Genomic DNA, 24,953 nt, shown 5'->3' on the forward strand with positions numbered 1-24,953 from the left:
AAACAATAAAAATATAGGCTACACACAGTATTAGCAGTTTGAATAAAACTGAAGCTCCCTGCGCGCTCCGGGGAAAATATTATGCCAAACTCTCTTTAAGAAATATGACATTAACAATTCCTTACATGTCCGCAAAAACACATAACTCTAGAAACACAAGATAAAAGGCGTCATATGTCAGCAGTCTTCTTGTCAATGTGGCATCAATATAATCCATAAAGAAACTGTATTTCTGTACTTACATACTTTCTGACTTCACATTTTGGATTTTGTGCCCCAACTCGCTACCAGCCTCTGTTGTTTAGCTGTGCAATTTTAGTGGGAGAAGACCGTGGGAATGAGAGACGAACATTTCAAAAAAGATTTCTTGCTAAAATACAATCTGGTTGGTGGACACATCAACAGTGACTTTACTGTGTCCTTTCAGAATTTAACACATCAGAGACACAGGGCGCGTACCTAGCAACATCACTGGTTTAACACTAGCCAGTTACTATTTGTATTTGGCCCTAATCAAGCACAGTTTTTTTTAGTCTAAAGTTCCATCTCCCGAACCTCCTCCTTTGTTTTCGTTATGGTTTCAGACTCAGGGACCTTCTACCAGTGAGGTCTAGTAGCCTTAGGGAGAAGTCCTGGTTAGAAACAGCTTTGAAAAATGGTGGCTGAACATCTAATAGCCTTTTAGCTGCAGTCAGAATTAGATTAGGTATTTCTGTGTGTCGGGCCGTAGTGGAGGCAGGGGATAGAGCTGTCACTTCTGATGAAGCTTGAGCCCTGGTTCCTCTGAAAACAAAACAAAACATATATATATATATATATATATATTTAAAGAGCACCATACATTCCCAAAAGCCCTAACCTGTACCTGAATGTTTATTTAGTAATTACTGCATCTATTTGCTTAGTTTACATAGGATGTTTAATATGTAACAGTGGTTATGGTGGGACATTAGGCTGCGTTGGTGTTTCTTGTTACTGATTGGCCTAAGAAATCCCTGCATCATTCGTGGTAGTTCCTTCACTGTTGCCTTGTTTAATCATTATCTACAGAAGACACAGTAAGTGTACTTTGTACCTTTGCAGCATAATGACATTGTACTTTAACACATACAGTAGGTAAACACAGCTAGCATGGTAGAGCCAGCTAATAATTGGTGCTGCTTATTTTCACATTACAGTCACAAAATTAAAAGCCTCAATGAATTTGGCCTGATGGCTGCGGTCTGCAGTCTGTTTCTGTGGAATTAGCTGTTTTGAAACCTGTATTAAAACGAAACATAATCAGGTTCAAGAAAGAAACTGATTATTATTATTATTTCATACATATAGTACAGCCACTGCTGCTGATACCTGTGCAGTTATGAGAGAGGTGAAGGTGTTGCTCAGCTGCTTTTCATACTCACATTTTCCCAACAACTTAGAAGGAGATTATAACATACACACTTTAGTCCACAGGCCCACTTCTCTAAATTTAGACCAGTGGTTCCCAAACTTTTTAAAACCACGGCACATACAATACAACGCGCATGCACGTGCACCCTTTTCAGCTAACCATGGATGGACAGCCTGCCTAAAAATTTGTGTCTGTGGACTTTTAATCACTAAGGATAAAGGCAGTCAGCAATTTTAGGATATGCTGTTGTGCAGTTTGGCAAATAACTACTTCACTTAAAATAAACAATGAATAACATTTGCAATGCTAATTGGTTCAATGTATTTCTTTCATTTTTTATCAAGGTAAACTTAGCTTACATTTTTGGAGACAAAACAAACAAAGAAAGGTTACCAGCATTTTATTGGGGCATGTGAATCTGCTGTTGTGCACACACAGTCTCTTTATGCAGGGAGAAATTAAAGAGTGTAGCCTGTATGTCTGACTCTACTGACAGAAGATTCCCTGACTTGTTTTTTCATGTATATCAGGGATGAAAATGTCAGCTCACACACATATGATGTTGGGAACGGCAATACCAAACTGATTGCAAAGTTGGACAGTAATGGATATCTGTGTCCCACAAGCACCTGAAACCAAAAGCTAAGTGGCTTTCAGTGTCTGATTTTAGTTCTTTTGGTCAGCTCAAATTTGGTCTTCTCAGACTGTTGAGAGTTGAGATGCAGCAGCAGATGGCCGCCCACCATTGAGTCTGGTTCTATCCGAGGTTTCTGCCTCTTAAAGGAAGTTTTTCCTTGCCACTGTCACCAAATGCTTGCTCATGGTGGGATTTGTTGGGTCTCTGTAATTAATATTATAAAGAGTACAGTCTAGACCTGCTCTATAGGAAAAGTGCAATGAGATAACTTCTGTTATGAATTGGCCCTATATAAATAAATTGAATTGAAAATTGAACCACATTTTTTTATGTGATGAAACACATCAAGGCTGAGTCCTTACCACAGCGGCACAGGTTCAATGCTGCATGTTATCTCCCCTCTCTCTCTCTCTTACCTTTCCTGTCTCTCTCTACTGTGACTATCTAATAAAAGCGGAAATGCCCAATGTAAAAGAACCAATCTTGCTGCACCTCTTGCCTGTCCTTACGGCACCACAGGACTACCATTCTCCTCACAATGGGAATATCACTGATTGCAGTTTGAATGTAATAACTGTATGCGTGACACTGATGTAAAGGTCATTTTTACAGATCTTCCAACCCTTTCAGTAGTCCTGTGGTAGAACGACAGCGGGGAGTGATGGAGAGGGTGGAGGACAGCTATCAGATCCCTTCATCCAACCTCTGCCTGAGTCAGGCTCCCATCTGCATCTCTGTACCCAGCAGGTACTAGCCTTCTCTCAATATATTAAAGTTACTATAGTGATACAGCAGTGATGGTTCCATTAGAGTTTAATTAGGCTGCTGTGAACCAAAAAGATTTCCTCTCTTATTCAGACACTTGGAGAACGGCTCTACAGAGCCCTCCATGGAGGAGAAGAAGCCCCACCCCCCTGAGCCTGGTGAGTCCTAAAACCAGCAGAGATGATTTAATTGATTTTGAGTGTTGCAATGAGCAGAGTGAATATGATGCCCAGTAATTATCTGTAGAAACTGTATGAACACATCTGGACACCTTTAAACAACTACTGAGTCTTTATAAATGTTCTAGTCCTGAGTGGTAAAACAAGAAAGAGGCTGTAGGTAGTTTAATTTGTTTCCTGTACAGATCAACTTGTTTTCAACAGTTCATGTTGAAGAAAATTATCTTTAACAGTAGAGTGATCTTTTATTCTACCTCATTGTACCTTGTAAAAAAAAAAAAAACTTCAATCAGCTGAAAGTGGCAGGATACTTACTTTTTTCATTAAAACAATAATATTTTAAAACTGAATATGCTGTTCCCTGTTGGAGTGGCTGTTCACAGCTTGGGCTGCATTATGCTGAACTCTGCTTGTGTTCCTCAGGTGGACATTCAGAGTCGGTCAGGGGGTTGGTCTCGGGGGCGGCACATACCGCTCTCTGCCCCTTCAACACCAACAAGACACCCTCCAACTATGACATTCTGCTGTCCCCCCAAGGTAGCCTACCCCAACCAGAACACAAAAAAAATCCTCTCTTGGCTTTTGTCTAAAGGCCAGCATGCTAGCCGCTGCACTTGGTTCAGACTTTATAGCAGCATCAGCCTCTCATGGAACTGGAATAAATATAAACTGTGAATCAAAGCAGAAGAATCTGTCTGTGGCTTCTGTTGTCTTTCAGTATTAGATGACCCCTTCAACAGCCGCCCTCCGACCCAGCCTCCTCCTCCTCCACCGGCGCGACACAGCTTCACTGACCTGTCCTCCTCTTCACCGCCCTCCTCCTCTGTCATCACACGACCACACATGCCCTCCTCTGGACAGGAGCACTTGCTGTTAACCCCTGGTAAGCTGGCAAACTCACAACATTTCGTTTGAATCAAAATCAAATCATATCCAAATTATAAAGGGAAACAGAAATTTAGAGCGTCTCCTATGTTGGTGTTATGCAAATCTAAGGATTTTCTCTTTCAGTGGATTAAGTGGAAAAGCATCACACTGCACATTATTTACAGCATTAATTTGTTGACTGACAGATAGCAACAGGCTTGTTTACCTGAATTTCTCTGTCTCATCTGTGGTCTAGACACAGTGTTTGACATGCTGAACAGTGCTGCTCCTCTGCCTCCAGTCAGACGACACACAGAAAATGTTAAAGCCTCAAGAGGCTGCCTGGAGTACGACCATTTACCAGCCAGTCAAGGTAGAGTTACATCTCCTTCTCAGCAAATGACTACATGAGGAAATGCACACAAATAGCTACTACAAATAAACATGTCTATGTCTTGATGAGTGTGTACCTTTCCCAAAAACATTAGAAAATATAGATGTAATATACATATGACTGCATGATGTTGTCTGTGTTTTATATCTCAGTCATCTCACATATTGTGACTGGACATATGACCAAAAAATATCAAAACCTTGTTCTCTAGGAATTAATGTCTGGAAAAAGTATGAGCCTTTGAAATTGAAATTGTGCTCCCTGAATCCCTTTATTCAATCAAAGAAGAAAGGATCTTTGGTAGAAAGAAGAAAAAATATCCCTCTGTTGAAATATTCATGAGCTCTCATGGTCTTGGAGAGTCTCATCAACATAAACAACATGAATAGGAAGTCCTGAGCAGCTCTTTCAATGATGACTGTAGGACTCACTTTGTCCAGACAGGCAAAGTTTGTCTGAAACTTTGAATTCCACATCAGCTTATCTGTGTTTGCAGCATTGTGTTTGGAGTCAGTAGTTTTTATTTCCGAAAATGTACCCTGTTTCCCTTGAAGCAGGCAGACCACGTTTTTGCTCCGTCCATTGAGAAGAAGGACATCAAAGACATACGTGCAGTGAATACCTCAATATCTGTTTTCTTGCTGTGAAAGACAGTGATAACTTAATGATAAAGGTCTGAAGTTTGAAGGCATTGGAAAAAATGTCTAAGCTTTAGTTCTGTGACAAGCAGTGTTTAGTCTACAAACCTCTCCTTGACCACTAATAACACTCAAGTCCTGTGTGCCAGGGCAATTTTCCACTGACATGATTTCTCTCCTTTCTCTCCAAGTCTCAATGGACTGTTTGCAGGCCCCTGCCAGGCCGCCCAAACCACTGCCCAGGAAGATCCCTCCAGACATGGAGTCCGAGAATGTGGATGCCAAGATCGCCAAGTTGATGGGGGAGGGTTACTCCTTCGAGGACGTGAAGCGGGCTCTGATGATCGCCCAGTACAAAGTGGAAGTGGCCCGAAATATTCTGCGAGAGTTTGCCTTAGTGGCCCCGAGACTGAACCTCTAGTCCTAGAGACAGTGAAAGGGGAGCACAAGAATGAAGCTGTACCTCTGAATGGACTGACTAAAAAGGGCTTCTTCAGTCTGCTTGGCCTTGGACTGCTGGCAAAACAATGATCAACAGAAACAAAGAAATATTTCAAGGAAGACTTTGCCATTTGTTGCTGAACAGAGATGACGACACACAACAAAGTGGCTAAAACCAAATCACGGCAGAACACAGAAAATCACAAAAGGGAGAATAGACTGTCTGTGAATGATTTAAACCTGTGAAGAAAAGAAACAGGCTTGTTGTTGTTTACAGTGAGCTTTGCCGGTGCTGGCCTCTGGTTTTCAAATGCTCCTGTTTGTTTAGGGGCTTGGACTGTATTCTTGTTTTAAAGCCCTGATAAGTCCTGCTACTTCGGCTACTGTTTCTTTCACATCCTGCCACCCTCCAGATCTTTTTAAAAGAACAAGACATTTCCAGCTCGTTTTAGTTTACATGCTCAGTTAATTGTTAAGGGTCATTTTTATTTACAGCCAGTGGGGGGAGCCAGACTCCACAATTTCTTTTCTCCTTTTCTCACTCTCTCTCCTCTTCCTTCCCTTGCGTGTTGCTCATTAGGGAATACGCCATTGTTTATCCAAAGTCTGGCTGACTTGCAGGTCTTAACAACATCTGGTGAGTCGGGAGCAGTTAGATGGAGCCAGAGGATGCCTTATGGATTCAATTCACTTGTTTCCCCCAGACTTGGAGAAAACTGTACGACAGCTCCACAGGACCTCTCTTGTTAGACTTGGTATCTTATTTGGACAAAATGGTGAAGCAGTAAGGATGGGAGGGTTAGTTTCGCTCTTTGTTTCTGTTCCTACACCACAGGATTAATCAGCTGGGGCCTTTTTTTAATTACCTTCTGCACTTGAGGACAGAAAGCTGAATGTATTTTGTTCTGCATGAGTGAGCTCTACCTTTGTACACTCTGATATCCTCTCAGGCCCAGTTTTGCCCTTAAGCAATTAAGTGGTGGAAAATGTTTAATGTTTCTGGACATTTTTGAATTTCTCCTCATCAAAAGCCAGACGATTGTGCCTGCATTTTAGCTCAAGCATGTAAATGACAGGGGCGAACCTGATGTGTAGGTCAGCGAGTCAGATGTCGTCTGTTCAGAGACGACACGCTCTGCAGCCGTCACACTGCAGGCTGTCTCCACTTCAATTACACATCATATGGTCAAAATGTCCACATTCCCCATAAGTTTGAGGAATCACTCTCAGTCTGATTTGGAGTGAGAGTCACTTGAAAGCTCTGCAGCAGTTATGCATTTTTACTGATGTGGAGTTGTTGTGTGAACACAGTATAGACAAAAAGAATGCTGCAGTCATATGCACCTTCACTGTGTAGTACAGGTGAAGTTAAAACCCCCATACCTCAGAATCTGGAATCAGCTGTATTTCTCCCTGATGACTGCAAGATGTCTCACCTATGCATATATTGGATTTGTTCAAATATAACACAGTTTTACTTTTAAGAATAGTATGCAAGATGTTGGCAGATCTGTGCCAGACCTGTTAGGGGTGTAGTTTTCCGTAAGACAGGGGCTATGTTTTCATCGATGGTAAAACCTGGCTATTATTCTCATACCAATCAAAGGATTCTAGTTTATAATTTGGGACTTAATTTTATTGTTTTGGCCATCGTTACCATTTGTTATGATAACATTGTACTCACCAAGGTCATTTTTGAGATCTGGAAGTGGGAACAGAGTGACATCACTACAACAAAGTCTGACAGGGTCAAGCAACACGAGCAGTCAGACATTCAGACAAACCAACAGAGTATCCCAATTATCCAAACCACTTTATAGAAAAGTTAGGGGAAACTTTTTTAGTTTTCTCTTCTTTGTCTAACCTGAGGGTTTGTTTAAAAACTCTTGCCCCCTCTGACTTCTCTTTACCGATGTTGTTGGGTTTCCAGATATCTTCAATATCTGGAAACCCAACAACAATTATCAATTTGGAGAATACAATGTTATTCTTACTGATAAAAATGATGGCCAAAACTTTGTAATAAGACCCAAGTTGTAAAAAACACTAAACAAACAATAAATTATCCTTTAAAGTCTGGCAATAAAATTGCTAACTGTAGAATTTGAAATTTGATGACTTTGATGACCTCTTGAGTTTCTTAGTAGTATTTGCTTCCATAACAGTCAGTTGCTACTCGCTACTTCTAACTGGTCACAGCTAGATTATGTAAGCAAAGCAATTTTTGTGTATCTGAATTTATTGTCCGGGAAGCATTGGGCTAACAGAGACAGACACCTTACTTACAGGAGTTGATCAGTAGAGTGGATCTTTTCTTCCTGACAGTACAATGTGATGTGTCAATATGATGTGGTTCTAAGTCTGTGATCCTAACTACTGTAGTAACTTTTATATGTTAACAGTTGATGCAGCAAATTGAGCTAGGCACCTTGAGACTGTGCAGCATCTGGGTCTGTGTGTGTTTTTAGTTTTTGAATAAACAAGCAGTAAGTCAGAGAGATCGCTCTGTCTGTTTGGACTGAGGTTCCTCACAGAGAGCAACGCATAGCATTGACCCATTTTCACGCTCTCATTTTTCCTGCAGCCAGTATTTGGTTTTCAAAATTAATTTGAGATGATGTACTGTAGTTTTCTTCACAGAGGAGCTTTAAACTGTTGATTGATGTAGGTCCCCTGTGATTGAGTCTGGCTGCAAAAATGGAAATGAAAAGGTTCAGTTGGAACATCCTGATAATACAGCAGCAGGAAATGATGATCCCAGTCCTAATAACACACTGACTTGTGAAACCAAACGTGAAAGAAAGCACTTTCTTTACTTGAGTGGTGTTTTTGTGTGTTGGAATAAGTCAGGCATCTTAGCAGGTTTTGATCTTATGAGGTTATCTTAACCCTGATTTGACATTTATATACATCCAAGCAAAACCAGGTCAACATAGCGACCAGGTTAACAAAAGGTTGATGTGTGCATGTAAACATAGTGAGTATGGCTCTCCATGCTGCACGGTCAACCATGGGAATAAAATGATGCTATGTGATGGAGACAAAATACCCGTCAGTGAATGTGCTCTACAGTCTACAATCTGGGAGGACAAAACATGCATTGTTTTATTTCATTCATTATTTTAGTCATCTGGTCAGTGTAACCGATAACAGCCATCAAATGAACCCCCACCCCACGCACATCTTTCCATAAAGAAACCCCACTGCCATCTATTCCTTCCTTTTTGAGCAGCACTTTAAAGGGGAACACCACTGTAGTTTAAAAAGAACATATGTTAATATTAGGGCCTAAAACAGTCCATAGAGATAATGAGCGACACTGTGCAAGGAGAAAGTCTGAGAACCAGTCTCTAATCTCTGTTATCATCCACAGACAGATTCACACAACATGATCTCGTGCAGCACAACCATCAAAGTATGTCAGCTAAACAAAAACACATATATAAACATATAATTAAGCACTTAGATAAGTTAGACTTAAGTCATCAGCAAAGCAGCTTTATCTGCTCGCCTGACAGTGGGAGACAGAAATGTTTTCAGTTTATTTACATTTCAACATTCAAATCATGTTTATATTGTGACAGTGCCATTTGTACTGAACCAGAAAATGTTATCTGACCCTCAGAAAGAAACCTGTGATACTGCTCTCCTTTTCCAACTCACAGATTAGAGCATAGTTAATGTTGCAGATTAGACGATGAGTTACTTGTCTAGTTTATTTCCAGTAGACCGAGCCACCCCACATAATAATAATAATAAAAATAATAATAATAATAGGGAATTCAGATGTGAAATTCAGTGGCATCCCCCTTTGACTTCAGCTTAATTTTTGCACTCGTCTGTTTTCACTTTTATTTTCTCAAACTTGAACGACTCTGAGCTCAGAATTGTCCATTCCATTGGACTCCCTTGTGAAGGGTAAGTGGCCTTAGGTTGCAAAGGGCAGTTTTTATTTTCTAATTCCATTTTGTTATTAATGTGCTCTGGTGACAAAAAAAAATGCGATAATATGTAAAGCATAGAGTAATGTGCAATTAATTTATGCATTATTAATGCTTTTTTCTTGATATGTTCTTTTCATGGATAAGTAACTAACAAGTCACAATTCCTTTGTTTTATTTTATGTTTTGTATGTGTGTTGTGTCATGATACTGTGGGACAGCTGTTTCCTGATCATTTGTTCCAGTATTAAATAAACACATTACTTTGAGCCAGAGGCTTCTGTGGAGTCAAAAGAGGCTTGATTTGTTCCAGTAATGCACACAGAAATAACAAAAGAGTGTCACCTGTAATTATAACTTCAGGGAGCTTCCATGTTAGACTGTGGACTGATAGTAAGGAAGATAACTTTTAATAACAGAAAGTTTTAATCTGTAAATGGTATGAAAACGTTAAAGAATAAGGCTGGTGATATTCTATATTTTGTGTGCAGAGCCAAACCAACCATGAATGTATCTACAGTACTAACAAGTGTTGTTGTGAATCACAGCCTGATGTATTCCTCCTCTGAGCCATAGAGCTCCATTGTTGTCCAGAAACTATTAAAACACATCACACTGTTGCGCTGGGTGACATGTTCCTTCATCACTATGAACACACACACTGTAGTTTATTTTGACTCAGTCCCACACACACCGTCCTGCTGCCCCACATACTCAGTAGAGAACCAAACATGGATGAATCCGCCACTGAAAATAGTCCCCAACAAATGCACTATTTCCTCCGCTACTGAGTAGTGTTTGCTAAAAACTACAGTGTCCAGCTGTTTGAGGACATTTCTGAGCTTTTTTTAAAATGAAACTATATATTTGTGTGAGCTGTTTTTAAAGATTTACTTCTTCAGTAGGAACCAATGGGCTTGGGACTAGGAAAGTCAGAAAGTATTGAGAGATGGACTAACACATGGTGTTGGTTTTGGTCTCAAAGCGCTTCACACTGCTGCTCATTCATAGCAATTGGCACATACAGGTGCTGCTAACTAACCCATTCACGCACACTCACATATCGGAGGCATAGCCCCCGGGAGCAATGTGGGGTTCAGCGTCCTGCCCAAGGACACTTCGACATGTGGGCCGAGATCGAACTGCCAACCTTCTGATTGGTGGACGACCTGCTCTACCACTAAGCCACAGCCGCCCCAATGATGATGGGGGCGTGATGCAATCACGTTCATCTGCAGTGTAGTGAGTGTCAACTGTAAACAATCTTCCATTGCCACAAAGTTCTTAAACATCCACAAATATGTAAGTGCTGTAAATTAATGTTTCCAGAAAAGAACACATTAATTTATTAGCCCCCCCCATTTTTCCATGTATGACTACCTCCTATACACTTTATTTGTTGATATACTACATACTCTAAACATGATGTGAAACATTATTTAGTAAGAATGTAAGGTTTAGGGGGTCTCTTATTGTGTATCTTTAGTTTGATGCCGTAGGCGAATTAAGACTTGATATCTCAATTTGGAGTGAAATGGATGCTTGTTCAAAAAATTAAAAAAGCATGACACCTCAAAACACTTCCACTATCACACCACACTTAAACACTCTGGCCTATTTTGTTTCAAGGCATCGGATGGAGGATTTCTTCCACAACGCACTATTGGCTAATGCGAATGCCTTGCACAATTTGTTGGGTTTGAAATGCCAAAAGCAAGAGGTGGAGACAGTGATTTTTTTTCCCTCAGTGAGCCAACCTGAATCATCCAGGTAATGTGTCTGATCAAAATAACTGCTTCCTGGGGATGCTGGGTTTCTGCGTCTATATTTTTACACAATGTCTTAGAATTACATGCAGAGGCTTAAGCACGAGACTCCCTGAAAAAAACTAAAAACATGATTAAATGGGCATCAAGAAATCAGTGATTTCTGAACTGGCAGGAAGCTTAAATAACAGTGATGAAGTTCATCTCCTACACAAGTCTCAGTTGTCCTCCTACCGCTCACACTGGAGTGGCCTGCAGTTGGCACAAAGTCGGATTGTCATCACACAGAGATGGAAACCTGCTAATTAGCACAGAGATCAAACAGAGGAGGTTACGTCACAATGTGAAACACTGGAGTGATGTTATAGTTGTGTCATTTGTTTTTCTTCATTTTGGGTTTTAAGTTTGGTTCGGGGACAACAACAAAAGTGGGAATTGACTCAGCCTACTGTACTTTTAAGATTTCTCCAGTCTTCAGTTGTCCTGTCTTGAGCACAGATCAGTTATTTGTCTTAATGTCTATCCAGCTAGCTAGATACTTGGTGGTTAACCGGTTCAACCCTAGTTGGAGAGACTATTTTTTTTTTTTTGCTTGGACAGAGGCCAAAAACTGGGCCAAAACTGTCTCACTGTGGTAGTTCTGGCTGCATGTCTACTGTGGCTGAAGAGGACAAGAAGTATGTTTTCCGCTCATTATGATGTGTGTTGTGGTGAGACATGAGTTTATGTCCTCACTTAGATTTGTGCGTGGCATATTATGCAGAAAAAGTTTTTGCGACATAGAACACCAGTATGGCCTGTTTCCAAATGTATTCCCCAGTGTAACAATGTGGTTGTGTTGGTGTCTGACTTGGTTTCATTAATTAGATGAGCTCTAAATTCTCAGAGGTTATATAAATGATACAACTATGAACACACATGTTCAAAAACATCAACACTATCTCCCTTAATTAAAAGCAAAGGCACAAGTCTATGAACCTACCAAAGCTTAGTTCACTACTGGACTACAAATCCCAAAAGAAGGTTCAGTCGAAATGAACCATGCGTGAACCTCCTTGCCAGTGATCCGGGATGGATGTGAGTAAAATGGGTCTTTGTAAATATTGTGTTTTATAAATGTTGTATTCTTCTTTGGTTTATGGGTGTCATGGCAGTTAACTGCTTGAGACGGGTCCTCGGTGTCAGTGGGGAAGTACAGTCATTGCCATAAAGATGCAATCTTGGGCATCTAAATGTTTTTTCTCTGCATGATAATTGAAGCAGGAATGACCCAAGACATGTAATGGAATTTGATGAGACCCATTTCATACATGTCACTGCTGGGTTGTTGCAGCCAGAACTAGTTTTTCTAGTTGGAGATTACAGTTTCAGAATCAGAATCAGCTTTACTGCCAAGTAGGTTTACACATACAAGGAATTTGCTTTGGTATTTTGGTGCAAAACAATCATTATCATTACTATTATTATTTTATTAATATTACCACTACCATTACATTAGTATTATTTAAAAATTCTATGTGGAATTTGCATTGTGCTACTGTGTGCTCTCTTTCCTCCTGCTCTCTCTCTCTCAGCAGATGGCCGCCCACCCTGAATCTGGTTCTGCTCGAGGTTTCTGTCTCTTAAAAGGAAGTTTTTTCTTTGCCACTGTCGCCAAGTACTTGCTCATGGTGGGATTTGTTGGGTCTCTGTGAATAATATTATAAAGAGTACGGTCTAGACCTGCTCTATAGGAAAAGTGCAATGAGATAACTTCTGTTATGAACTGGCAATATATAAATAAAATTGAATTGAATTCCATTACAACAAAAATAAGGTAACTTCTTTATTGCATGCATTGTGCTACCTTATAGTATGTGTCAGAAATTAATTTTATTTTTTTTTGCCATAAGTAATTCCAAGAGATAAAATGAAACTAAAGTAATTCCAGTAATGTAATACAAAACCATATACTGTATATTCACTATACATACTTGTATAGGAGGTACAGATATAGAAACATAACAGTTCTAGTCAACCCTGCATTTCTTCATCTGGCCACGTTTTCATCTTCGTCACACCTTATGTCCTCTCTTGCAATACACCTGGGAAAGGATCTTTTTGTATGCCTGATCCATCCCTGGCAATCATCTGCAGATATGTCCAGACATCCAGCATTCATTGCGTGCAAGAGGGACTTTCTACCTTCATAAGGGAAAAAAATACCTCTATGGGTTGAGAAATTGAGAGTAAGGTGGAAGGAAAAGTAACTCCATTCTGGAATGGCTGTAAACCACTCTGACTAGAAGAGATGCCACATCATCCAATACAATTACAAAACGTGCTGGATTCTGCCTCACCTGGCACAGGTCTTTCATAGAGGTCATCAAGGAATAAAAATAGGCGCTACTATTTTTTACTTTACATTCCCCTTGGGGTAATTAATTTAATTTCTTTAAATACTCAAACATAATTATGGAAAGAAACACTCCAAATTACATACTACTGTGTGTCTGTGCATATAAATATGCATTTATATACAGTATGTTGGGACTCTTTGATACCCACATACACCGCACATAACCATTTTTTTCCCTCCAAAATGTACACTTTATTGTCAACAGTACAAAAACAAAAGTCTGTATTTACAACACTACTATGGCCTTCTCATCTTATTCTCTTTGGTTTCACTGCTGACCTGATTATTTGGTTATTTCAAAAAAGAACAAAAGGCAAACTTATTATAAATCAGACTATTGGGATTAGTCACAATCCACTGGTATTCTCAGAAATATTAACAGATTTTATCTTGAGGTGAAAGGTTGATGCTTCTTTTGTCAAGTTATTTATCAGAACAACATGAGTCATAAATATGCAAGTGTATTCAGCAAGTTTAAGAAACAATTGTGTACCAAGTAAATGTTAACAAGTTTTATGATTCCCCTCAAACTGTCTTATCAATGCTTGCTCTTTGGTGGGTCACTGGGGTATTGGATTGTGGGATGAACCAGAGCAAAATGATAGAAACCCAGAGAGCCATCATTTTTATGCACCTCATCTATTCTGCCCATCTCAACCATTGTCTTCAGTTTGGATTATCCTTCACACCACTGAGCTAACATAATAATAATAATAATAATAACAATAATAGTACAGCAGAGAATGAGCACGGATACTGTATAGTAAGTCATGTAACCATGTAACCATGCGGTACTTTTTCAACACTTGATGATGCCTTCCATGCAGACTTAAAAAAGAATTAACTTGCATGCAGCAGCATCGCCATCCAAGTAGGTTGCACGCAATTTATAAATACATCAAAAACACAAAAAACTCTTCCAAAATGAAAACATGAAACAGAAAATATTAAATCTACTCAAAAACCATGGTCTCAACCCTGAGAGGATTGTGCAGGAACTGTAGAGCAGACAGGTGAAGAAATGAAGACATCAATGTAGTGTATTAAATTGAATTACAGATGAACAAACTCATTTTAGCATGAACTTAAAAAAGAAACGTTCACAGCAGAACACACTTTAGCATTTCTTACAAGTTTTTGCCCTTGCCTGACTTCTTTCCTTTTCATTTCTTTTTGCCTTTTCAGATAAAATTATTTGCAATATAAAGGAATTAAAAAGTCCCCCTTGAAACTAACAAAAAGTCATTTACAAAAACAACAAATTAGTGGTTGAGTGTGTCATAATGCTCAGTGTGCTGATGTCCAATTTATGTCTACACAAATGCAATTTAAAAACACAGTAACTTTGGTTTTAGTGGTCACAGTTGCATGTATAGAAATCATTCACAGTGCATCCAGTTCCTAATTTAATATCATGATTATAACTAGGACTCTACTTTTTGTGGGCATCCATTAACTAGATTTTCAGACTATCCATTTGCCAGTGTTTAAACACCAGAAAACAGTCAGGAGATTAAGTTATGTTAAAGTTATCTTCTGAAAAGTTTGAGGAGAGTTTCAGCAGGGTTATACAGCCGTGAAGTGTCTTTTTATCTGAGCACAGCTACACAAAGGCTAAAAATAAAAATAGACATTGGCATGCTCAGCCAGGGCACACAGAAAATTAATACAGGCCTTAAAATGTGTACAAGGAATTTACATTCTTTAAAGAAAGTCAAGAAGAAGAAACAAACAAAAAAAACCTAAAAACTAAAGGAAAAACTAAGTGGAACACCCCCCCCCCGCCTCACGGAATTGCTCAAACAAAACATAACAGGGAGCATTCACCAGAAACACAAAAAACAAAATGACACAGTAACACGAGGCAGCCTCAGTGCAGACTTCAAACAGTGAGGTGGGACAGCAGGCTGTGAGCAGGACTTCGTGGAAAATGACTCTGATTGCTGCTTATGTGGAGCCTGATGGAGTGCGTCAGCAGCCAACTGGGAGTCTGTATTTTTAATGTTGCAAGGCTGCTTTCAACTGCTTCTTCTGACAAAGATATACAGAGAAATATAGCCATTAATAATCATTTCAATCAAGCAAGATTTTAACATATGATGCCCAGAAAAACACCTATATACAGCCATAAATTCACATTCATCTTAAAATGATAATTCCAGTTTATGACAACCTAGATGGTATTTCCTTAGTTTTGATATGAACAGGTTTTGCTTGCTGTAAACATTCCTCTTGTTCATACTGGCCATTAAGAGATCCCTTCCTAAAGAGCTTTCAACGTAAGTGATGGGAGACAAAATTCAGTGTTTTTGTGCAAAAATACATTCCAAAGTTTATCTGAAGTTAATATTAGGCTTCAGCAGCCAGAGTTAGATAAATTAAGTGGATATCTTCCAACGTTATGGCCTTTTTAGTACAAAATTTCCTCTGTTTGTTTCTGTCCTTCCACTGCAGCTCAACAGGCAAACACTGTCCAGGGAAACATCAAGAGGGAATTCTGAACTAAAAAGCGTGTACCTTTGGAAGATACTCACTTGATTTGATTAACTCAGACTGCTGAATCTCATTTTAACTTCAGATTCATTTTGGAATGTATTTTTGCACAAAAACACTGAATTTTGTCATTTTTTTTAATTTTTAAACGCCTATGGATTTTGTCCCCCATCACTTATATTAAATCTCATTAGGAAGGGTTTTTTTAGAGGCCAGTATGAACAGGAGGAATGATTACAGCAAGAACAATATGGTTCATTGTTCATATGGGCACCTGACAATTGTTTTAAGACAGACTTGAAAAACTATGAACCTGTCCTTTAATAATGATAGCAGATGATGGTTTACAGGTCTGCGTGATAAGCCATGTGTAAAATGACTGCGCTGTTGTAGAACCTCACCAGTGCAACACAGTCTGTTTTATTGTGCTACCTCTTTGCTGTTATTTCCACTGAAATCTTAAGAGAGGTATTGCTGTGCAAACGGTGGTTAAGGGAACATCTATGTCCATTTATGGGATTTGTTGGGTCTCTGTAATTAATATTATAAAGAGTACAGCCTAGACCTGCTCTATAGGAAAAGTGCAATGAGATAAACTTCTGTTATGAATTGGCGCTATATAAATAAAATTGAATTGAATTGAATTTATGGAAATGAGGCTTGTGCATGTGCACCACTTCAACAATGATTGAGATTTATAAAACAGAACCAGGCATACATACGGCTTTATAAATCTGACAAAAAGAAAGAAGAATGTGCATGCATATTTCTGTCTTTGTGTGTCCAGTGTTAGTCATGAATCTACACAAAGTTTTATGCATCTGGCCCCTAGAGTAATCATCAGATAGGTTTAAACAAACTAACAGTTTAGTAAGTCTTGCCACTTTTGTGGCAGTTTTTCTGTTGCTATTTTTCTGTCTCTGGCATAGGAAGATGATGTGCCCACTCTTTATCCTACCAACAAAGCACTGATTGGCTCGGTTGTTCTTCCAACCACAGAAACCGCCGTCAATTAGCACAACACAAAACTGATTTGAATCACTAAACAGATGTGGATGTGATGTGGATGGTGACTCAGAGATCTGCAACCAGGCTACATCCAGATTATCTAAACCAGTAGTTCCAAACCTGGGGAATAAATCTGAGGGGTTGCAACATGATTAACAGGATAAGACAGAAATAAAAGGCCTATTTCAGCAACACAAAATTGTTTATTTTTAGACATTTTCTTGTGAATCATTTAACCTCTTAAGGCTTCTAAAAACAAAACAAAATGTGTTGAATTGGTCACAACCTATTGACACATGCTGTGAAGAGGGGTCCCAAGTAAACATATTTTAGTTTCAAGTAGGACAAGCCAAAAAGGTAGGGAACCACTGATCTAAACTTCATTTGGAGGTAAAACTGAAAACAATCGCACCTGAAATGTCAATAATAACCCCTCATTACACAGGACAGTCTGAGGCAGGATGTCAGTCTGTAATTGATATGTGATGAATGTTCAGGATGGACAGTTTGAGTAACAATTTTATCATCACTTTTGTTCTGTCTTCCAAATAAATGTGACATTTTTTTTTTAAATTTGCCTGTCTTGCCTTTCTGACTTCTTTTTAACAATGTCATCACGTTATGAGATCTCAGCAATTTATTTGCTTAGTACTAATAGAAATGATGGCGAGACCTACAAAAAACTATGAAAATAAGACACAAGTTGTAATAAACTGGAATTATACTTAATAACTATAACTATAATATTGACATGTATAATGGAATTCAAATTAAACTATTTCAAATTTGCACTTGAACTGAAAACTTAATTAGACTTACTCTGCCTGTATGTATATATTAAAAGTGACAATTCTTACCTCTCATCCCATGCAGTACAGCCTAAGTGCTTTTAAACAGTGTGGTTGTTCTCCTCTAGTTTCTTGCTCTCCTCAAATGTTCCCAACTCCTTCTCACCAGTTTTCCAGCTTCCTTGTCTGTTGTGAATACAGAATTGCAAAAGAGTAATTCACCTCGACTACAGAATACCCCTCTCACCCTGCTCCAGACAGCACAGTCAGTCACACCACAGCAGGCTGCAAACTCATCTCGTCAATATGCACACGCCACATTCCTGCGTTCTCCTCTGGAGTCACACCTGCTTCTGCCGTATCTCCCTCTGCCATGTGCTCTGAAAACCTCCCACCTGATAGTACATCCTCAGCTGCTCATCACTAATTTGACATATATGATCATTTTAGGGCAGACAGGAGAACTTGTTCAATCTATTGTCAGAGACCATGGCTGTAACCCTTGACCACCATCCTGATCATTATTCCAAATTCACTCTTAGGAGTACAAATTCTGGTCACCAGGATTTGAGCAGGGACTTGAAATTTAAATGTAAAATGCAAATGTGCACACCAGTGTGTGCTTGAGTATGTTTCTATACCTTGAATTCTTCATGTAGAGCCAGTAGATGAGTCCCACCATGGCAGCAACTATGAGGAGCCCTGCCACAACACCCACAATGAGCTTTGCTTGGTCCTCTGAATCCTCCTGAGAGCCTGAAAACAGACAGCAGTACTCTGCTTCAGCTGTAGGACACACACTAAACTCACACAGAAGCTTTCCAACAGAGCGCCTAAAGGAATTCACTGAAAGACTGTTTCAACTTAGAGTGATGTGTGATGAGAACACAGACACCAAAATCATAACATGTATCCTCAGTAGATCATTCACTGATGCTCATTGCTAACGTTTTATCTTGGGCTACACAACATAGAGCCAAAGTCCCACCACCTTTTCAAACTTGCCTCTTTGCACTAGTTTATACTGAAGCAATTGAGTTTCATCGGCTGACACTTAATCACACAACACTCTATTGCTTCTTCTTGTGTTTATAGTTCAGCGACTTGTTCTCATTGTTACTGTAGTGACATGAAATCACACTGAGTTGAGTTTTGTTTACATTTCTAGAAACATTAGCGGCGCATGATGAAATGTTGGATATTTTGGAAGAGGAGATGGTGGCTGGTGTGTTCCTTTAATAGAACAGGAGAGGTATATCAGTGCGTCAGGGAGGCAAGAAAAATCATCTGGCACTCTTGATAAGGTTTCTAATCTGCCTCTGAGAGCTCCTCTTTGGAGTTAGCCAGTCTGAAATCAAGTAATAAAGATGGAAAAGCTGAGATGACGGGTTCTCCGGCTTCCTCCCACCGTCCAAAGACATGCATGTGTAGGTTAATTGATAACTCTAAATTGCCCGTATTGAATGAATGTGAGAGTGAATGGTTGTCTGTCCTTGTCTGTGTCTGTGTTAGCCCTGCGACGAGTTGGCCACTGTCCAGGGTGTACCCTGCCTAAGGCCCAAAGTCACTGGGATAGGCTCCAGTCACCCGCGACCCCTAACGGGACCAAGCGGTAGAAAATGGATGGATGGATGGAAGCTGAGATGAGGGTGCATGTTCAGACACAGTATTGTCTGCAGGTGAAGTAATGAATATAAATCAGTTTATACATGAAGAGGGAGTGATCTGTGTTTATTGGGCGCATAATCAAAGCATCCACCAAGACAATAGTTTAGTTACATTTGCCATGATACCAGGTTTTACCTTGAGGCTAGTTTGATATTTTTGAAGAAAATCTTCAACAGAATCTCCTAAAAAAAGTCTAGAAAGTAAAAGGAAGGGCAAAGGAAAACAAAATCTTACCTTTTTCCATATTTTCCTCCATAAAAACTGAAATCAAACATAAATAAATTAGAACTCATAAAAATTAAAGCCAAACAAAATTCTGCACTAATCAAAGGTGAGAGAAGCCTGGCCAGGTGCAGCCTGACAAAATAAACTCAAACGTTTTTCTGATTGTGCCTTAGAAAGAGGAAAGCAACAATAATCTAAAAGCAACAATTTACTATGCTTGCAGAGCATACGCAAGGCAGTGGCTCTTAGACTGTAGGGGACGAAAGGCAAGACAGGCTTAGCACCCCAACAAACATGAAATCCAGCCAAACCTAGGAGATACTGAAGGAGGAGGGACAAAAGAAAGGAGGATGATCACAGACAGAGAGAAAGAATAAGGAGAATCAGCAATGGCACCTTTGACAGTCCCGGCCTTTCCTTAAATACTCTTTTTTTGTTTTGTTTTTTTCAGCCCAGTCTCCATAGTAGACATAGAGTAAGGATTCTGTGCAATTGTTGCACCTGCACTGCACACATTTAAATGCAAGTTCCACATAAACACATTCTGCTACAGTTTGATTTAGCAAATAACTGCTGTTGTTAGCAAATAACTGCTCTTGTGGTGTGGTTCTATAGTCAGTATGCATTCATGAAAAGAATTAATTCATCCTGAATGCTCCCTGATGTGACTGTTTTCCTCTAAATTGGTTTATTATCACTTTCACTTGATCTTTGATCTCATTTATAATGACAAAAAGCCCAAAATCAAATTTAGACTCACTTAGGCTAAGGTAGAGCAGGCACCACACCTGATCCAATGGACACTATTATAGTATAGTCTAATTATAGCAGTCTATTATTGTGTAGTACAATTGTTGTTATGCCAATGTAGTCCACAAAAGAAGGAAAGAAAACCAGCATTATAAGTCTTAAAACATCTGCAGTGAGTAACATTTGTCATGGGTGTAAAGCTGCAAAGAATAGCAGTGGGATGAGCAAAGAAATCAATACTTTAGCACTTTTATCAGCATTGTAGTGCCCCAATTCCCACTGTTCAACTACAACGCTGCTGTGCTGTGTTGAAAAATGTAAGAATACTGCTGATCACAATTTATTGTTTCTACTGCTGAAATGGGTTCCATCAGGGATGAACTGAGACTTGGGGATAAACATGGTGTTCTAGATGTCAATATCATTTACACTTAGGGTTAGAGCTATCTCATCTAACCCAAGCAACTTGAATTTCCCGTAACTGCAGAAGGACTTTGAGTTGGCTATTTAGATGTTTTTGTGTTTAATGGAACTTGTTTTGTTGTCATTAAAATGAGGGTCCTGCAATCAAGATGCAGTTGAAAGCTCCTGGCAAGATCTCCTCTAACTGTGAAGTCACACTGGCAGTAACACAATCATTAAGTCACCAGCAGCCTGCTTGTTTCCTATGGAGCTGAGCTGCAGAAAAACGGATGGTCAACAAGGTTATTGGCTGAGAAAAGCTGTCACTATACAGCAAATTTCTGTGATTCCATTTTAAGGAAAACATTTAAAGCCATGCACGTAGAATGGTTAAGCTTAAATTTAATTGGACTAATTTATCTTTCTGTTTTCAACTAATGCTGCCTAATTATCCTAATGCATTAACTGAAAACCTCAAAAGGCAGTACCACATCGAAGCAAGTGAAAATACATGATTTGTCTGATCAAAGATGTAACCTTACATCTCCACCACATAGAAGCAATATTGCACCTCTCTCAAGATAAAGCCAACCAACCAAGTTGTTGACAAACATTAACTTACCAGAGGAAACATTGATGGTCATGACATCTTCTCCCAGCTTGTTTCTGACGCTGCAGGTGACAGTCAGGTTCACCTTAGGGATCACTGTGATTTTATGGGTGGCCTTGCCGTTGACATAGGAGCTCTCCTCCTGGAGGCACAGCAAAAAAAACAAACAAAAAAAAAACACTCACAAATGAGGCTTCAAAAATATTTGTGGGAAAAAAATCTCACACCCTCTTTAGTTTCGCACACATTATCGAATTCTATAGGATATTTAGTATGTTGATTGACAGGTGGGGAAGACAGGTAATGGGAGGAAAATACCGCAAATGTCGACATCAGACAGAGGAGCTGAACTCAATATGCAGTACAGTAAACGGCAAACTCATTCTGAATGCAGAAGTAAAACACAAAACATCCTCATCCTTGCCAACAAACCTGAATCCAACAGAGAAATGTTGCCCCATTGTTGGAGCGTTACCTGCTCATAATGAGTAGTTCATCACAGATCATCTTTATAAGTACATTATTTATTAGCGAGGGAATCTGTGACTGTTCTGCACTGAGGCTGAACTTTACCCATGCAGTTTGTCTTAGAGATTTGTTTGGCTAATTTAAAAAAACAGAGGTTTAAAGGAGCATGTTTCCATGTTGTATTATGTATTTCTTTGCACTGTAATGTGCAACACTGTTTGCATTTCTATTGATCTCTCAAAATCAGGGCCTCTAAAACATTAAATTCAACAGGTCTTTATTGGCATGCGAAACAGACGTTTACATTGCCAAAGCAAGGGTAAATTAAAAACATGTACATATACAGAAGACTTGTGCTATTAAAAATATATATACAGATAAGTAAAAAATAAAATAGAAAACATTTTTTTAGACTTGCAGTTAAAAAATATACAAATAGAAATAAGTGAGAACTATATAAACACTATAAACACTACAATTTTTTTTTTTATGAATACAAATGTGTATGTTTGTGTTTGTGCGCGTGCGTGTATGTGTGTTCACTGTCCCTCTAATTGTGGCATGTTGACATATTGGGTAGCAGGATCTGCCCTGCCTCCTTCTCCTTGGAGTATTTTTAATTTTGAGAAGTCATTTAGCTCTTTGAAATCTGAGATTACAGAGTTGAACTCGTTAAAGTAAATGTTCCTTATTTGATTGAATGTTGTACATGACCACATACTCTGTTTTCTTTTGGTTGCCATGATTTTTTGTGTCTTCCTTTTTCGTTTGCCAATTTGTGGTCACTGAGCCTGTACTTCTAGCATGAGATATTGCATACTGTCACTGTGCCTTCATGGGTTAAGAAAATGTTCCTATTTCATAGCATAAAAAACATTTAAAAACAAACTGGATTATCTGAAAACTGGGTTGTTTTTCTTAACAGATGAAAGGCATTTCATTTAGAGATTAGGCAAAAACTCCTACTCTAGATGTCTATCTGATATTGCTGTGGCTAGATTCAAGGAAGCAATCCCATCTGCATTTAATTCAATGTTATGTCTCAATATAACCTCTATGCAAATCCCAAATTGACCATCTAGTTGATAGTGCTGCAGGCTCACTGCGAACGACACTCAATTCTATCGCTCCTCTAAAAAAGAAGATAATAAAACAAAGAAGTTTAGCTACATGGTATAAGCCTCAAACCCGCAAATTAAAGCAAACATCCTGAAAACTTGAAAGGAAATGGCGTTTCAACAACCTGGAAGAATTTCGTTTAGTCTGGCAAGATAGTCTTAAAACCCTCCGTAATGCCAGAGCAGCTTACTACTCATCATTAATAGAGGAATATAAAAAGAACCCCAGGTTTCTTTTCATTACTGTAGCCAGGCTAACAGAGTCATAACTCTATTGAGCCATGTATTCCTATAGCCCTCAGTAGTAACGACTTCATGAGTTTCTTTAATGATAAAATGTAACCATCTTTGATCAGGATTTATCCCAACTCCCACATGAAACTGACCAAAAATCAGGCACATCCTGTCTCAAAATGATGCTGAAAAAGTAGTGCATGCATTTGTTACTACTAGGTTGGACTACTGCAATTCCTTATTCTCCAGCTGCCCGAATAAGTCCCTTAAGACTCTCTAGTTGATCCAGATTGCTGCGGCACGTGTACTGACAAAAACTAGGAAAAGAGATCATATTTCTCCAATATTAACTTCTCTGCACTGGAGTTCCTGTAAAATCCAGGATAGAATTTAAAATCCTTCTCCTCACCTACAAAGCTTGTAATGGTCTGGCACCATCGTATCTTAAAGATCTCATAATACCTTATTACCCCGGTAGAACTCTGTGCTCCCAGAATGCGAGCTTTCTTGTGGTCCTTAGAGTCTCCAAAAGTAGAATGGGAGCCAGAGCCTTCAGATATCAAGCTCCTCTCCTGTGGAATCACATCCCAATGTGGGTTTGGGAGGCAGACACCATCTCCACATTTAAGAGTAGGCTTAAGACTTTCCTCCTTGATAAAGCTTATAGTTAGGGCTGGCTTGGGTGAGCCCTGAACCATCCCTTAGTTATGCTGCTATAGGCCTAGACTGCCAGGAGACTTCCCATGATGCACCTTTCTCCTCCTCTCCCTCTGTATGCATTCTTATTCCATTAATCCATGTTACTAATTTGACATCTTCTCTCTCCCGTAGTTCTCTCTCTCGCTCTCTCTCTCTCTCAACCTCTCTCTCTTTTTCTCTCTCATAACCTAACATGGCAGCGGTGGATGGCTGCCCACCATTGAGTCTGGTTCTGTCCAAGGTTTCTGCCTCTTAAAGGTAAGGTAAAGTTTTTTCTTGCCACTGTCAACAAATGCTTGCTCATCGTGGGATTTGTTGGGTCTCTGTAAATTATATCAGAAAGAGTACGGTCTAGACCTGCTCTGTAGAAAAAGTGCAGTGAGATAATTTCTGTTATGAATTGGTGCTATATAAATAAAACTGAATTGAATTGAATGGATGGTTTTCATAGGACAGCAACCATATACTACTTACACTTACTTTGCATTCATTGCTAATGCAAACTATTATTCTTGTTATTTATTTTGAGCCTGTTACGACAATTTATCAAATGTTTGCCTAACAGGACAATTATGCTTTAAGAACAGAAATTATCCTTGCTCTGCCACTGATGCAGTGGGATAGTTCACAAGGTTCAAAACACAATGGCTGCTAAAACAATTCTGCATTATGCATACGGCCTCAATACAACAACACTGTACAGATGGCTGTCATAATGGAGTGGTAGAAAAGAGTGAAAACCTCAGTAGGAGCTCTCTTTACTTTAGCCGCAAGAGCAAAGCAAACTCTGACAGGATCCTCAAAGAACACTTTAATCACACCACACTGCACTGTTTGCTGTTATCTTGCTTCATTTTGCTGCAGCTTCTTTTTCTCCACTAAAGATACTAAAGCCACATGCACTCACTTGTGCTTCAACACTTACGTTTGTGCTATTGACGCTCCAATGGAAGCTGGGTTCTGGTACTCCCTCAGCCTCGCAGGTCAGAACTTTGTGTTTGGCATCATCAGCATGGTGTTTGGTTAGGCTGTTGATCACAGGCTTCCCTGATGCACACACATTATGTTGTT

General features: G+C 39.3%; 2 protein-coding genes across 4 annotated transcripts in view; one reads left to right on the forward strand and one right to left on the reverse strand.

Annotated features, from left to right (window-relative positions):
• cblb (Cbl proto-oncogene B, E3 ubiquitin protein ligase) overlaps positions 1-9,531 on the forward strand; it is an 81,106-nt gene extending 71,575 nt beyond the window's left edge. Inside the window, exons 16-21 of one of the 2 annotated variants that reach the window (XM_044222853.1) lie at positions 2,643-2,777; positions 2,889-2,953; positions 3,398-3,511; positions 3,693-3,857; positions 4,098-4,214; positions 5,065-9,531. In XM_044222853.1, coding sequence (XP_044078788.1) covers positions 2,643-2,777; positions 2,889-2,953; positions 3,398-3,511; positions 3,693-3,857; positions 4,098-4,214; positions 5,065-5,294 — 826 coding nt within the window. In that variant the 3' untranslated portion in view covers positions 5,295-9,531. Of the gene's footprint in view, positions 1-1,923; positions 2,237-2,642; positions 2,778-2,888; positions 2,954-3,397; positions 3,512-3,692; positions 3,858-4,097; positions 4,215-5,064 lie in introns of those variants that run through there. The other variant, XM_044222854.1, reaches the window with a different exon arrangement.
• A 3,302-nt stretch (positions 9,532-12,833) lies between these two features.
• alcama (activated leukocyte cell adhesion molecule a) overlaps positions 12,834-24,953 on the reverse strand; it is an 82,710-nt gene continuing 70,590 nt past the window's right edge. The window contains exons 11-16 of one of the 2 annotated variants that reach the window (XM_044222864.1): positions 24,808-24,929; positions 21,376-21,505; positions 19,611-19,637; positions 18,350-18,464; positions 17,778-17,894; positions 12,834-15,450 (exon numbers count right to left, since the gene is read on the reverse strand). In XM_044222864.1, the coding sequence (XP_044078799.1) occupies positions 17,810-17,894; positions 18,350-18,464; positions 19,611-19,637; positions 21,376-21,505; positions 24,808-24,929 (479 nt within the window). In that variant the 3' untranslated portion in view covers positions 12,834-15,450; positions 17,778-17,809. The remainder of the gene's footprint in view (positions 15,451-17,777; positions 17,895-18,349; positions 18,465-19,610; positions 19,638-21,375; positions 21,506-24,807; positions 24,930-24,953) is intronic. The other variant, XM_044222865.1, reaches the window with a different exon arrangement.

This window comes from Siniperca chuatsi, linkage group LG14 (genome assembly GCF_020085105.1).
Source record: "Siniperca chuatsi isolate FFG_IHB_CAS linkage group LG14, ASM2008510v1, whole genome shotgun sequence".
Classification (NCBI taxonomy): Eukaryota; Metazoa; Chordata; class Actinopteri; order Centrarchiformes; family Sinipercidae; genus Siniperca; species Siniperca chuatsi.